Source organism: Megascapheus bottae, chromosome 3 (genome assembly GCF_031878675.1).
Source record: "Megascapheus bottae isolate mThoBot1 chromosome 3, mThoBot2.hap1, whole genome shotgun sequence".
NCBI classification, from domain to species: domain Eukaryota; kingdom Metazoa; phylum Chordata; class Mammalia; order Rodentia; family Geomyidae; genus Megascapheus; species Megascapheus bottae.
Genome location: NC_143511.1, coordinates 30,028,978 through 30,044,132, shown reverse-complemented (window position 1 = coordinate 30,044,132; position 15,155 = coordinate 30,028,978). Strand labels below are relative to the sequence as shown.

General features: G+C 39.6%; 1 protein-coding gene across 1 annotated transcript in view; it reads right to left on the bottom strand.

Moving 5' to 3' along the window:
* Positions 1 to 1,294: 1,294 nt before the first annotated feature.
* LOC150065154 (contactin-associated protein-like 3) overlaps positions 1,295 to 15,155 on the bottom strand; it is a gene marked incomplete at its 3' end in the record, with an annotated part of 52,996 nt that continues 39,135 nt past the window's right edge. Inside the window, 6 exon segments of the mRNA XM_090329315.1 lie at positions 1,295 to 1,437; positions 4,729 to 4,816; positions 6,338 to 6,471; positions 9,420 to 9,650; positions 12,870 to 13,088; positions 14,073 to 14,243. Coding sequence (XP_090185441.1) covers positions 1,295 to 1,437; positions 4,729 to 4,816; positions 6,338 to 6,471; positions 9,420 to 9,650; positions 12,870 to 13,088; positions 14,073 to 14,243 — 986 coding nt within the window.

The window sequence follows — 15,155 nt, the reverse complement described above, 5'->3', positions numbered from 1 at the left end:
GCTTTGCTTTAAAACTATTAAATCTAAGTGAGAACACTGGTAAATAGCCTAATGTTAATCAAGTTATTTGATGACAATTATTGTCAACATTACAGCAGCCCAGCAGTATATCTAACATTCATAAATGTGACTGGATGCTTTTAACTCTGGATCACTTTATTGTTTTGTTTGTTGCTTTTGTGCAGTTCAATGAGGTCCTAAAAAATTGAATATTCACTCCAGAAAGTCTGAGATGATTTGAATGGGAGCCTGATGCATTCCATAATCTCACCATGAATGTGTTTCTGACAGGTCCTCAAGCCTGTCTTTCAGTCATCCACTGTGCTCCCTAAGAGCTCTGGTTTGCCAGGCTTTACTTCTTTTTTTTAGTTTACCTCCACCTTCTGCTATGTTTCCCTTTGCAAGAAAAATACAGCATTCAGAGAAATGTATCTGTTGAGATCATTCTTTATATAGACTGAATACTTTACATGTAGATGTAGATTTGGTGAGTTTTTCTATACGAGCACCACACTGAAAGTCAATATACTCTACCCAGCAAGTAGCCAGGATCAAAGGCAGACACAAAAGAACTGGAGAGATGGTTGTCCTTAGAGGTTCTGAATTCTACTTGTCTCTCTGTGAGGAGCCAAGTAAGATTCCTCAGGGGACCCACTGGTGTGACTCTTTTCCTTTGAAATCTGGCTACTAGTATTCACCATGAGCTCATAATTCAAAGACCAGACTTTTTGGGCCATAATCAGTTTGACTATGAACTCTGATCTCTGTGATATGAAGGTATCAGCTATACAATTCTATTTTCTAGAGAAAGTGGTACTTTATGGTTGGTAGGAGTTCATTATTATTGTTTCATAGTTGTACAATGTTGTTATTTAACAAAGAAGTTTAAATTCATTTTGCATTATAATGAACACTTCTACTAAAAAAAATTAAGTAGACAGGATTTGAGAACACGCTTAAATTTTTTGTTGTTGATGATGATGATGATGAGCCACTTTTAGGGCTTGAACCCAGGGCTCGATGCTGTCCCTGAGCTCTTTTGCTCAACACTAGTGGTTCTATCACTTTGAACCAAAGTTTCATTTCCAGTTTTCACAGATTTTCCTGCCCAGGCTAGCTTTGAACTGTGATCCTCAGATCTAAGTCTCCTAAGTAGTGAGGATTAAGGGGAAGAGACCAGATAATGAACAGCTGAGGACCACACACCTGCACCTCCTGGGTGGCTGGGCTTCAGTTCCCACACTGGGGAGCCTGGCCTCACTCCCTCCATGCAGCTGGTGGTAGCAATTACTGAGCCAAGGATGGTGACTTGGGTGGCTCCTCCTGGGCGCAGAGCTGCCTTCAGTGGAGTAGCACCACCAAAGGTCACAGCTGAGAGGCAGCCAGTGAAGCCACGCGCTGCTGCCAATTGTGTGTCTGTGTCAGCTCCTGGGGGCTCTGCTGACAAAAGATGTAGACAGCAATCAGAAACATGGAGATGCTGTGCAGCTGAATAAAACTGATCAGATCAACCACCTTCTGAATTCCTTGTCTCCTCCTCCTTAAGGAAAGACCCAGAGCCAGTGTGGCCTCAGTGACAGGACAGTAACTTTGGCCAGGACACCAAACCTTTTGCAGGTGCTTCCGGGGGTGAAAACAAGTGAGTGCCTAGACACATTTCCTTCCATTGCTACTGGGATTTAAAACCAGTGCTCTTGGCAAACTGAAATGCCTCTTTGAAGGGAGTAGCCCTCTTGGAAATTTCCTTTGTTCAGTTTTATAGGTTGTAACCAGATGTTGCTGGCTCACTCATGTAATCTACTTATCCAGGAGGCTGAGATCTGAGGATCACAGTACTCTGATCCCCCATTACCTTCCAAAAAAAATGGAATGTGTAGCTGTGACTCAAGTGGTAGAGTGCTACCCTTGAGCAAAAAAGCTCAGTGACAGAGCCCAGGTCCTGAGTTCAAACTCTAGGACCAGCATTCAAAACTAAAATAAAATAGCATTAATTAACCAATTAATTATATTTAAAGCAATTTTATTTAAATTCTGTATTCTAATTTAAACTGACTTTATTTAATCAATATGTTTAATCAATTTTATTTGAATTGACACTAACTTTATTCAAATTAACTTTTCAATTGGTTTAAAAAAACAGATCAATTCATTTTCTTTTTCCTTTTCTTTTCTTTTTTTTTTCCAGTCATGATTCTGTATTTGAAGAACCCCACAGACTCCACTCCCAAGACACTTGAGCTGCCTTGAAACTTTGGCAAAGTAGAAAAGTATAAAATTAACCCTCAAACATCAATGGCTTTCTTGTATGTCGACAATGAGAAGACCAAGGCAGAAATCAGGAAAGCAACTCCTTTTGCAATAGCCTCAAAAAAATAAAATGAAATACTTAGGAATTAATTTAACCAAGGAAGTAAAGGACTTCTAAGATGAAAACTTTAAAAACCTGAAAAATGAAGTTAAAGCCAAACTAAGGAAGTGTAAAAACCTCTCATGCTCCTGGATTGAAAGGATTAACATTGTGACAATGGCAATCCTGTCAAGGGATTCAATGCAACATCCATCAATATCCCAATATTATTCTTTAATGAAATAGAGGAAGCAATCAAAAAATTCACATGGAATAATAAAAAACCCCCATATAGCAAAAGCAATCTTTAGCAGAAAGAATAGCGCTGGAGAGTCAGGCCCAGTGGCTCACGCCTATAATTCTTGCTACATAGGAGACTGAGATCTGCGGATCATGGTTCAAAGCCAGCCCTGGAACTAAAGACCATGAGACTCTTAACTCCAATTAATCACTAGATGACAGGAAGTGGGGCTGTAGCTTCAGGGCTGATAGCCTTGAGCTGAAGAGCTCAGGGACAGCGCCAAGGCCAAGAGTTCAAACCCCATAACCCACAAAAAAAAAGAAAGAAAGAATAGCACTGGAGGACTATCAATACCAAACTTCAGACTCTATTACAGAGCTACAGTAATCAAAACAGCTTGGTACTGGCCCAAGAACAGGCCTGAGGACCAACAGAACAGAAATGAAGACCCAGAAATCAACCCAAGATCTATGGCCACCTAATCTTCAATAAGGGAGCCAAAAAAAAAATAGGATGGAAGAAAGACAGCTTCTTCAACAAGGGGTGCTGGCAGAACTGGTTGAGCACCTGCAGAAAACTAAAGTTGAATCCTTATATGTCACCCTGCACTACAATCAATTCCAAATGGATCAAAGACCTTGAGGTAATAGTAAACAACCTGAAAACTTTACAGAAAGGAATAGGAAATGCAGTAGGGCTCCTTGGCACAGGTCAAAACTTTCTTAATAAAGACCCAGAAACACAACAAATTAAATTAAATTTGGACAAATGGGATTGCATTAAACTGCAGAGCTTCTGTATGGCAAAGGACATAGTAAGTTACACAGAAAGCCCACAGAGTGAGAACAGATCTTCACTAGCCCTACAACAGACAAGGGCCTCATATCTAAAATATACCTACAGATCAAACAATTCAACCTCTCAAAAACAATCCTCAAAGAAACAACCATTCCATTAAAAGGTGGACTAAAGACTTAGAGACTTCTCTGAAGAGGAAATAAGAACGACCAATAGATACATGAAGAAATGTTTAACATCTGTCATTAATGTATATGTTATCTCTCATCTCTTTTGTTGTCCCTTGGTTATCTCATATTGTTATAGTATTTTACCTTGTTATCTGATATATTGTATATATGCTTATTAGGTTATTTGAAATAGGATAGGGAAGGGGGGAAAACAAGATGAGGGGCAGGGGTGGGGGATGGGAAATGGGGACCAAGACATGAGAAAGGGTATCAATGTTTGTGAAGTAATGCACCTTCTATCTGGTGAAGATAATGTAACCCTTCTGTTAATTACAATAAAAAAAATATGGAAAAAAAATTTAAAGAAATACTTAACATCTCTGGCCTTAAAGAAATGCAAATCAAAAGAACTTTGAGATTCTACCTCACTCCAGTTAGAATGGCCATTATCTAGAAATCTAGTAACAACACATGCTGGCAGGGATGCCTCCAGAAGGGATTGCTACTACACTGCTGGTAGGAGTGAAACTGGTTCGACCACTCTGGAAAGCTGTATGGTGATTCCTCAAAAGACTGAATATAGAGCTTCTTTATGACTCAGCAATCCTACTCCTGGATATTTACCCAAATGTACAGAAACAAGGACATACTAAAGCTACTAGCACAACCATGTTCATTACACCATTATTTATTATAGCTAAATTACAGTGGTAGGCATTTATGGGATTCAGGGTGGTAATGTTTATTTGTTTATTTGTTTTTGCAGGTACTAGGCCTTGAACTTAAGGATTCACACTCTTAACCAGCATTTTCACTCCTGGCTGGCACTATAGCCCTCTACTTCTGGTTTTTTGCTGGTAGATATATCTACTCGGGGTATCTCTGAGCCTATATTCTTATATCTCAGCCTCCTGAGTAGATAAGATTATAGAAGTGAGATGTCACCTGCCAAAGTGGTGACATTTTTAAAATATTATGTGAAATGAGCAAGTTAAGACAACCATCACCTTAACTGTTTTAACTCTGTTGAAAACATTCAATATCTACCCCTCCAGTAACACTGAACTACATAATATTCAATTCTTTACTATATTCAATATATCTTAAAAAATAATAATAATTTTTCTGAGACTCTTTGTGAGCACGTCTTAGATAGAACCACTTTCACTTACCTGAAGTTGTTCCCAACACAAGATATCTGACAGCACTGAATTCTGCCCCTGATGACAAGATAGCTTGTTTCCTTGCATACTGGTCAACCTATTAAATGATCCACAAGAAACAGACATCAAATGTGAGCAATTCTGATGGGAAGAGTATTGAAATCAAAGGGAGGCCAAGAAAATGAATAAAGATAAACCATATGTTAGTGCTATCAGGAAGGAAAAATGTAGCTTCCAAAGAGATTTTATAATTGGACAAATTCTCTCATTTTTTCAGTACTTTAAATTCCATTTCCCGCCATTATGTGTTTCCTCTATTTTTCTTCAAAGTTTAATAAGTATATATGACTAGTATAATACACAAGGAAATATAATAAATTACTTAAAATCAGACAGTAGTTTGAACAGTTAAGGCTTTTTAAAAATATATCCTCATATTGCAGATGAATGGATACAGAAAATGTGGTATGTATACACACACACACACACACACACACACACACACACACACAATGGAATTCTACAAAGCCAACAGACAAGATAAAATAGTGGCATTTGTAGGGAAGTGGATGAATCTTGAGTGAATCATGTTGAGGGAGACAAGTCAAGACCAAAGGAACAAAAGGTGCATGGCATCCTTAATATGTGGCTATTAGATCCAAACAGTACAAGAGTGAGGACTCAATAGTTGCATACCCAATGCTATGGAAATGGTAATGGAAATATAAACACAACTACATAGACATAAAAACTTATGACTCTATAGATATAACGTTTTATTGCATAGATTAATATGTATCTACGACATACAAACCCTCAGCCTAATTTTGATTATGTTCTAAAATCTAAGTGCCAGTGATTGTATATAGAGATTCCCTTCTTGAACACTCGTTTGTTAAACATGTCATTTGAAATATGATGTAAAAATCAATGTTAATAAATTCTTTAATAAAAATATATATATCCTCAGCTAAAGCAAGGTTTTGTGTTTATAATGATGTAGCCTTTGGTTTTTTGAATCTGATGTGAATGAACACCCTGAATAAATAGCACCATTAATTGCAATGGTAAACTAGACACTTTCTTGCATATAAGTAAAACGAACAGGAGATGGAACTTGGGACTATGTGCTCACTAGGAACTGGCTCTACTTTTTGTTTTGGGGGGTGTTTTTGTTGTTGTTTTTGCCAGGCCTGGGGCTTAAACTCAGGGCCTGGGCACTGTCCTTTGAAACTCTTTGCTCAAGGCTAGCACTCTACCACTTGAGCCACAATGCCACTTCTGGCTTTTTCTGCGTAAGTGGTCCTGAGGGATCGAATCCAGGGCTTCATGCATGCTAGGCGAGCACTAGGCTATGCTCCTGGCCCTGGCTCTACTTTTTGAGTCATTTACTAAATCCTGAGATTGGGATTTTAAATGGTTAAATGTTAATAATAACTTTAGACAATCTCATTCTTAACAAAGCAACTTGATTACAGGTTATGTTTTATCAACACAATGGAAAAACAGTGCTGAATATGTCTCTATTATTAAGATGTAGTATGAAATTTTTATCTTAAGCCATGCATTTGAAGGACTGCTTTTCGTCACAACTGTCCTCGCTGAACTGCTATCTCACCTCTATGAAGACCACAGATGCTACTCCGTCAATTTTCAAGTGGTGAAACTGCCCATCAGCCAGGTTTTTAAAATCACAATCCAAGACATCAGGCTCTTTGTGTCTATCCAGCTTGTACCTTATCTGCAAACTTCCTGGAAAAAAGAAAAATGGCATTTTAAATAAAATCAGAATTTCATAAAAATAGTCAAAATCAGTGATTTTCTTTTTTTCTTTTAAAGAAGTATTTTTATTATCTTTATGGCAGTTGCATTCCACAAAGAACTTTATGAATACAATGCATCTTTTTTCATATATTTTATTGTTATTAATAGAAGGGTTACATTATATTCACCAGATAGAAGGTGCATTACTTCACACACATTGATACCCTTTCTCATGTCTTGGTCCCCATTTCCCTCCCCCCATCCCCCACCCCTCATCTTGTTTTCCCCCCTTCCCTATCCAATTTCAAATAACCAAATACACATTTATCCAATATATCAGATAACAAAGTGAGATACTGTAACGATATGAGTTAACCAAGGGACAGCAAAAGAGATGAGAGATAACATAGTATATTAAGGAAAACAGTCAATCATTATATGGCTTTTGTTTCCTTATCCTGGAGGTCCTTACATTTAGTGTCATACTATTTGGCCTTATGTCTCTAGATTTAGTTCTATTGTAAATCTCTGCTAGGAGAGCCCAAGGTTTCTACTGATTATGACAAATGAAGGAGACTATTGGGCCTATGTTCCTTTGAGTCTGGCTTACTTTACTTAATATGATTTTGTCTAAGTCTTTCCATTTCCTAAGAAATGGGGCAATGTCATTTTTTCTGACAGCAGCGTAGAATTCCATTGTGTATAAATACCACATCTTGTTGATCCACTCATCAACTGAGGGACATCTAGGTTCCCTCCATATCTTTGCTATGGTAAATAGTGCTTCAATGAACATCATTGTGCTAGTGGATTTAGTATGTCCTTGTTTCTGGATGACTGGGTAAATGCCAAGTAGTGGAATTGCTGGGTCATGGGGGAGCTCTATGTTTGATGGAACTGCCATACTGCTTTCCATAGTGGTTGAACGAGTTTGCACTCCCACCAGCAGTGTAGTAGTGATCCCTCCTGGTGACATCCCCTCCAGCATCTGTTGTTATTAGATATCTTGATCCTGGCCATTCTAACTGGAGTGAGGTGGAATCTTAGAGTTGTTTTGATTTGCATTTCTTTTATGGCCAGAGATGTCGAGCACAAAATCAGTGATTTTCTTAACCAGCTGATAGGTAAAAAGCAGGTACTGAAGCACACTAAAACATGGAATACAGTTTGAGTTCACTGAACATTTATTTGGGTCTGTCATTCACTTTTTGCTGGAATGATCATTCAGGAACTCTTCCAGGGAAAAGTTACAAATTCATTTAAAAAATTAGAAATGGCCAGGTGCTGGTAACTCAAGCCTGTAATCCTAGCTACTCTAGAGGCTGAGATCTGAGGATCAAGGTTTGAAATCCTTAGACTCTAATACTCCACTTAGCTACCCCAAAACTAGAAGCAGAACGTGGCTCAAGCAGTCAAGTATTAGCCATGAGGTCAAGCCCCAATACTGGTGGAGGGCAAAAATGGGGAAGTTAGGAGACAATCAGTTACAACACGGAACAAGCAGACTCTTCTAAATTCTCTGCTTTCCTTTAACTGAATACAAAAGATACAAGTTAAACATACGAGTCTCCAAGTTATTTACTAATGTACTATTTATTAAATGTTAAAAACCTTAACCAACACTGAGCTAGCGTTCAGTTTCCCTTTTTTTTAAGGTGCATGACTTGTACTCATACTGCTGCTTTCACTCACTGGCTATCACTCTCCCAACTGAACTATACTTCTAACCTCAATTTCTATAACTGGTTTATTTTAATGCATCATAAGTATACTGATAGCATTTATATAATAAAATCCATGATTTGCATAACTAGGATTTTCCCCTAATGTTTTTGTCAGAACTTCATAACAGGAAAAAAGGAGTATGTGATTTATCATATCTACCTCAGTCCACAAACTATATGCCTTTAAGCTGCCTGAAGCAGACACAATTTCCCCCCAGAAACCTGAAACCAAGGCAAGAATGTAAGCCTGGGAAAGCCCTCTAGAGGGCTGTGGGTGAATAGCTTTTGTTTTACCTTTGCATGGAGATATGACACTAGTGGTTTTTCACCTACTGATGGATCAGAACAATCATGGATATTGGCTTTTCTGTCTTCTTTTTTCTTTTTCTTTAGAGTGACTTGGACTCAGAAGGTGGGCTGTCCCTGAGATTTATGGTCAATCTACTACTTGAAACAGAATTCCCTTTCCAGGTTTTCCCTGATTAACTGGAACTAAGTGCCTTATGGACTTTGCTACCCTCCTGGCCTGATATGAGTCTTGATGCTCAAATCTCAGCCTCCTGAACAGCTACGATTACAAGGGCTAGTCATTGTCCCTCAGCTTAATCCTGGATTTTTTTTTTCAGTCATGGGGCTTGAACTCAGACCTGGGACTGCTCCCTGAGCTTTTCACTCATGGTGAAAAGCCCTTTGAGCCACAGATCCACTTTGATGTTTAGGTGGTTAATTGGAGGTAAGTGTCTCCTGGACATTCCTGCCTAGGCAGGCTTTGAACTTTGAACCTTGCTCCTCAGATCTCAGCCCCCTGAATAGCTAGGATTACAGGTTAATCACTCAGTTTAATCACTGATTTTTTTTTTTTTGCCAGTCCTGGGCTTGAGCTCAGTGCATGAGCACTATTCCTGGGTTTTCTCAAGGCTACTCTACCACTTGAGCCACAGCACCATTTCTGGCTTATTTTTTCTATGTATGTGGTACCGAGGAATTGAACCTGGGACTTGGTGGCTAGCACTCTACCACTAGGCCAAACTTTCAGGCCCCGTAACTGATTTTTTTTAAACATACTGCAAGAATTTGGGATTACAATGGAAAATAGCCCTACCCTGGTAAGACGTGCACTGCAGCACACTGCTGACTGTCCTGGGGCTGAGGGCACGGCCTGTGGTCACAGTTTCTGATTCCATTTATGCACAGAACACTGAGGACACTCACCGTTTGGAGTGAGGACGACCATGAGATGTTCCTCGAGGAAAGAGCTCACATAGAGCAGCAAGCTGGGCACTCTTGTGGTTCGGAAGCCCAGTGCAGCAATTTCTCTGGTGAGAGTGAGCTGTTCATGAGATAAATCTGCTGAGGAGCCAGAGCTGTTACTGAAGGTGTTATTGTCACGGTCTTGAAAATTGTAGATCACGGATGAACCAGTTCCAAATTATGCAGAAATCTCTAGACAACACACATTTTTGTTAGTTAGCTCTGTGTTAGTGTAGGACATTTGTGTGGTGTATATTTGGAAAAAAATCTAGTCTTCAATATTGTAATGTAAGAGAGAAAATAATAATGGCATTTTTGCTATTTTATACTTTTATAAATTGTAAGAAAAAATGGAAATATTGTTTATTTAATAAACACTAGTATAGATAACTAATTCCCCTTCGTCCTATAACTCAGAATTTTTTAACGAGTGTTCTGTTATTAATGTCACAAAAATATTTCAGATTTGATTCATATAGAAGTAATTTGCCAGTTTAAATGTGCAGTTTGAGGCTCTCCTCTGGGCATTGCCCTGGAGAAAGTAGCAAAGACCACTACCAGTGCTAATAGAAGTAGCCACTGGCTTCTCAGAAATAGATTCATGCAGGGAGCTGGTGACTCATGACTATAATCTTAACTACTCAGGGGACTGAAATCTGAGGGCCATAGTTCAGAGTCAGCCCAGGCAGAAAAGTCTGTGTGAGACTCTCATCTCCAATTAACCCCTCAAAAACCAGAAGTGGTGCTGTGGCTCAAGTAGTAGAGTGCTAGCCTTGAGCATAAAGAGGTTCAGGGACAGTGCTCAGACCCTGAGATGAAGCCGCACAAATGAGAAAAAATAAGTAAATTCATATCTCCTTCCAAATGTGACATGGATTTACGACAGAAATAATTGCATTTCAAATCATCACATAGAATTTTCCTTTCTTTATAGAATCAAATAAATTCCAGAAAAATCTCAATATAAGATGCAACCAATGAAACAAAAGCCATATAATGAATGATTGTTGTCCTTAATGTACTATGTTGTCTCTCATCTCCTTTGCTGTCCCTAGGTTATCTCATATTGGTATAGTATCTCCCTTTGTGATCTGATATATTGAATTTATTTGTATTTGGATATTTGAAATTTGATAGGGAAGGGGGGAAAACCAAGACGGGTGGGGGGTGTGGGGGGCGAGGGAAATGGGTACCAAGACATGTGAAAGGGTATCAATGTATGTGAATTAATGCACCTTCTATCTGGAAAATATCATGTAACCCTTTTACTAATTACAATAAAAAAAATAAAAAAAAAGATGCAACCAAAAAGGTGCTTTGGTTGGGCCCTGTGAATTAAGTAAAAGCTTGATATTCACCTTTCCCCACCCATCTTTGCATCTGTAGCTATACATCTGAGCTATTTTCTGGGCACATGCAGCAAATAACAAAAAGCAAACTGCCCCTCAAACAAGCAATGCCTTCTTAATTATTTTCTTAGAAGAAAACATCCAATCATTGGTCAGGAAACTTGTTCCTGATCTATTCCAGTGGTAAAGCAATGACAACTTTTCCAGAACTTCTCGACAAAGACTGTGACAGTGATCAACCAGGCCAGGTTCGTACACTGTTTTTAACTATGCCTAACTTTCAACCCTTGTCTCCAGTTCTCCCTTTTTAACCTGAAACAAAGGTCTGGACTATGGAAGACGGCTGAAGACACACTGAAGTACAATCTTCCCATCCTGCCATCTAATAAACTTCTTTCCTCCATGTCTCTTGATTTGGCACATAGGGTGGGTGGCCTGACCTAACTTGAGACTTCTGGACTTTAAGCCTGGGTTCTAAGAACCCAGTTTCAGCCACACTTCCATTAGCAGCTCCTCAGCTGCTCCGTTCTCACCTTGCGAGCAGAAGGGCCCATCATATGCAGAGGAGGTGCAGTCACACTCGACCCCCGCGTGTTTTTCTTGGCATATCCCTGCATTGCGGCACAGATGTCCATAGCTGCTGCAGTGGCCTCCACACCCTGCCTCCACTCCCGGCGTCACCATGGCTCTTTCTTCCAGGTCTAAGGTGACCCCGTTCAACTGTAGGGACCTGATGCAGTCAAGGAAACCTCTCTGCCTGCTGGCTGTTCCCCCTACAAGGAAAGCACACCTGGTGGCTCCTGCTCCCCAAGTGCTGTCAGGATTTCACCTCCCTGTCCACCTGAGACCTTGAAGATATCCAAAATTATGATGCTCTCACAAAGTACTCAGAACAAATACAAACTTGTAAACAATTGATTGTGACAAAATATTAACACTTGCCAATGGGCCAGACATGGTGGAACACACCTGTAATCCTAGTCCTCAGGAGGCAAAGGAGAGAGGATCACAAGCTAGAGGCCGGCTAAGCATACACAGTGAGATTCTATTGCAGTAAATACATACATGCATGTACAATGTAGCAGCATTGAATAAAATATTAACAAAAATGTGTTCTGAAAGTTGAACTTAGTAAATATTCACAAAGCACTTATAGTTATTTTTAAAATGATATTTTTTCAATTGTTTCTTTGTAAAAAGATCAAAAGGCATCACTGATGCCTTTTATACACTTTAAATTTATATACAATACATATGAATTGTATATATAAAACAACTGTTTTATGTAAGAATGAATTCTTTGAGCCAGGCACTGGTGGCTCACACTTGTAATCCTAGCTACTCAGGAGGCTGAGATCTGAGGTTCAAGGTTCAAAGTCATTCTGGACACAAATGTCTATGAGACTCTTATCTCCAATTAACTACCAGAAAACTGGAAGTGGCGCTGTGGCTCAAATGGGAGAGCTGAAGAGGTCAGGGATAGCACCCAGGCCCAGAGTTCAAGCCCCATGACTGACAAAAAAAAAACCAAAAAACAAGAGTGAATTCACTGTTGGAAGGAATGACCAAACATAATGACCAAAAGTTTAAAGAGAAAGTCAGTCATGGAGACTCAGAGCTCAAGTAATAAAAGTGTAACACCAAGTGCTTAAGAGCAAAGAAAAATACTTACCGCGACATAACTTTAAGTCAGACTCTGTCTTTATCATAGATATTTTTTTCCTATGTCATAGAGTGCAGAGTGTGTCTCCCTTTGCACACCTGCACTTGATCTGCTAGAGTGTGCCTCTGCCTTTCTGCTTACCTGCTTGCTGACTCACTCAGTGTAGCACCACCAAGTTTTCTTACCATTGTAACTTGTCCAAAAATTCCTATTCAGTACCAAAGCCAAGGACCCCAGGTGGAGAATCCCCACTCCTAGGGGGAAACTTCACAACCTTCATCTGGAACCTGTGACAGTGCCCCAGTGGCCAGTATCATCGTATGCCATTGCTTCCGAGTTGGACTTTTTTTCTCAAGATCCTTCTGTGCACGGCTCAGTGATAAATGAAACAGCACTTACCCACGAAGAGCTGGCTGCTGAGCTGCAGGCGGATGGGCCCATGGGCTGGGGCAGGCTGCATCTTCCCAGGGATCTGGTCCACGTGGAGTGTGGCTTCTTTCACATTTCTCTCGGCCCTCACGTGGTGCCATCGATTGTCATGAAGGGGAGTGGGTGACCGCACGACGACTTCACAAGGTCCATTACCCACGTCAAAAGAGAAGACTACTTCTACAGGAGCTGGAAAGGAAGAGGTGCTCTTTTGATTTCAGAAGGGAGACAGTTCACGCTGAGAGTGCAGGAATGCACTATCAGAGCCAGCTCTTTAGGAAGACAGCAACACTACTGGGAGAATGCTGCTACTGAGATTTGGCTAGGAAGGCCAAATGCATTTTTACAGTGGAGGCAAAAATCTAAAACTGAACCTAAGACAGTATTTATTCTTTGCCACCTGAAGCTCTGAGTAATAAAGACATTTGGGCACACAAGAACATTAGCATGTTTTCTGGCTTCCTATGAACAAGTGATCTTACTTAACAGTTCAATAGTATATTTAAAGTTTCATATCATTTGGAAATGTGAAATTTTGACAGTCAGAAATTTAATTTCACATCATATATGCAAACTGAGTATTCAGCCAAGTAAGTTTCTAATTTAGTAAGCCATTCGTAGTTTTATTAGTTTGGTTTAGTCCCCTCACTGCATATGGAATTGAGGCAGCACTTAATTGGCACAGTCTGTTCTGTTTCATGAATGTTTCAGTGTCTGCTGTGGTTGGATAAGAGCTCCTCGAAGGACTACGTTCTATAGCTTGGTCCCAGGGTGGAGCTACTGGGTGGTAGTGGGATATTTAGGGGTAGAGTATAGGGTCAGATCTAAAAGTCATTTGAGGGTGCCCATGAAGGAGACTTCCTGTGTCTCTGTCTCCTGGCCCACACAGTGAACACACACAACCACCACCACAGGCCACTCCCCCGCAACCAAAGTCTATAAGGCTCCTATATTTTCCTGTGGATACTCCAGGGCCATAAGCCAAACTAAGCTTATTATATGTTAATAGACTCATTTTGTTTCTATAATGAAGATGACAAAAATCATACAATTCTTGTAGTAATAAAAATAATACTGGTAAGGAAATGCACAGTAAACGTAGAAATAAGACTGCCTACAGGATATTGCTCGTTACAGAATACCCCAGAGCTTCCCCAAGCATGGACCACTCACCCCGCAGCTCCAGCCGGATGAAGTCTGTGATCCCCAGGTTCTCTACAAACACCCCCGAGGAAGCTGATGTCTTAAAAAAGAAGGACAGATCGGCACTGAGCTCCCCACGCAAGGGGGGGAAATGAAGATAAGAAATCTCAGTACTGAAGGAGGCTGAATTCCAAAATGAATCTGGTTACAACCAAACAACAAAAAAAGACAAACATTGAGAAAAAGAAAACAAAGAGCAACTAGACTTTCTATTTCTAGTACCTGTTTTCACTCTTAACACATTACTTGTCTATGCAAGCCTCCATGTTGTGGTTCTTCTAAGTAACCATGACATGAATGTTCAAATAATGACTCCTTTGATGATTAAGATTTTAGACATTTGTGCTACTATGTAGAGGGACAGGCACTATGGAAATGATCTGCCTTTTCAAAACACAGTTTTCTTTTTAAGTTATAGAGAAAAATGACTTCAGAATGTACAACTATAAATCTTGACATATGCAATGAATCATGTAACCATTACAAAACTGAGATAAAGAGAAGCTCCATCATCCTGGACTCTCCCTCAGGCTATCTCCCTATAACCACATCCTCCAGCAATTCTCCCATCACTAGAGTTGCCTTTGTCCAACCATTAGGGGAGTGGTGTCATGGAGACTGTAATCTTTAAGATTTCCTTCTTTCATTTTGAGGGATACACAGATGGACGAATCTACCAATAACAAGGGAAAAACTAAGAACCAACATTTGGATTTCAACACTGCGAAGTCACATTCATGGCCAATTTTATTCAAGAGGTTCCAGAAGAAGGAATATGTATATTTTATTTTACATGGAAGAGTTAGAATCATTAAAATCATTAAAATTTCTACAAGGTATTCATGAATAGGTATACCTAATGGATTCTGTTCTCTCATTTTCTCATTGTCTCTGGATTGGAGCAATCCTGCAGTGTGCTCTGTAATTAGCACATATTAAATATATACAGATTGATATGTACAGATTCCTTATTCAAATCTAAAATCTGAAGAGATCCAAAATTTGGAAACTTCCTGCATCTTGAAAGGATGTTACAAGTAGAAAAATCCCATA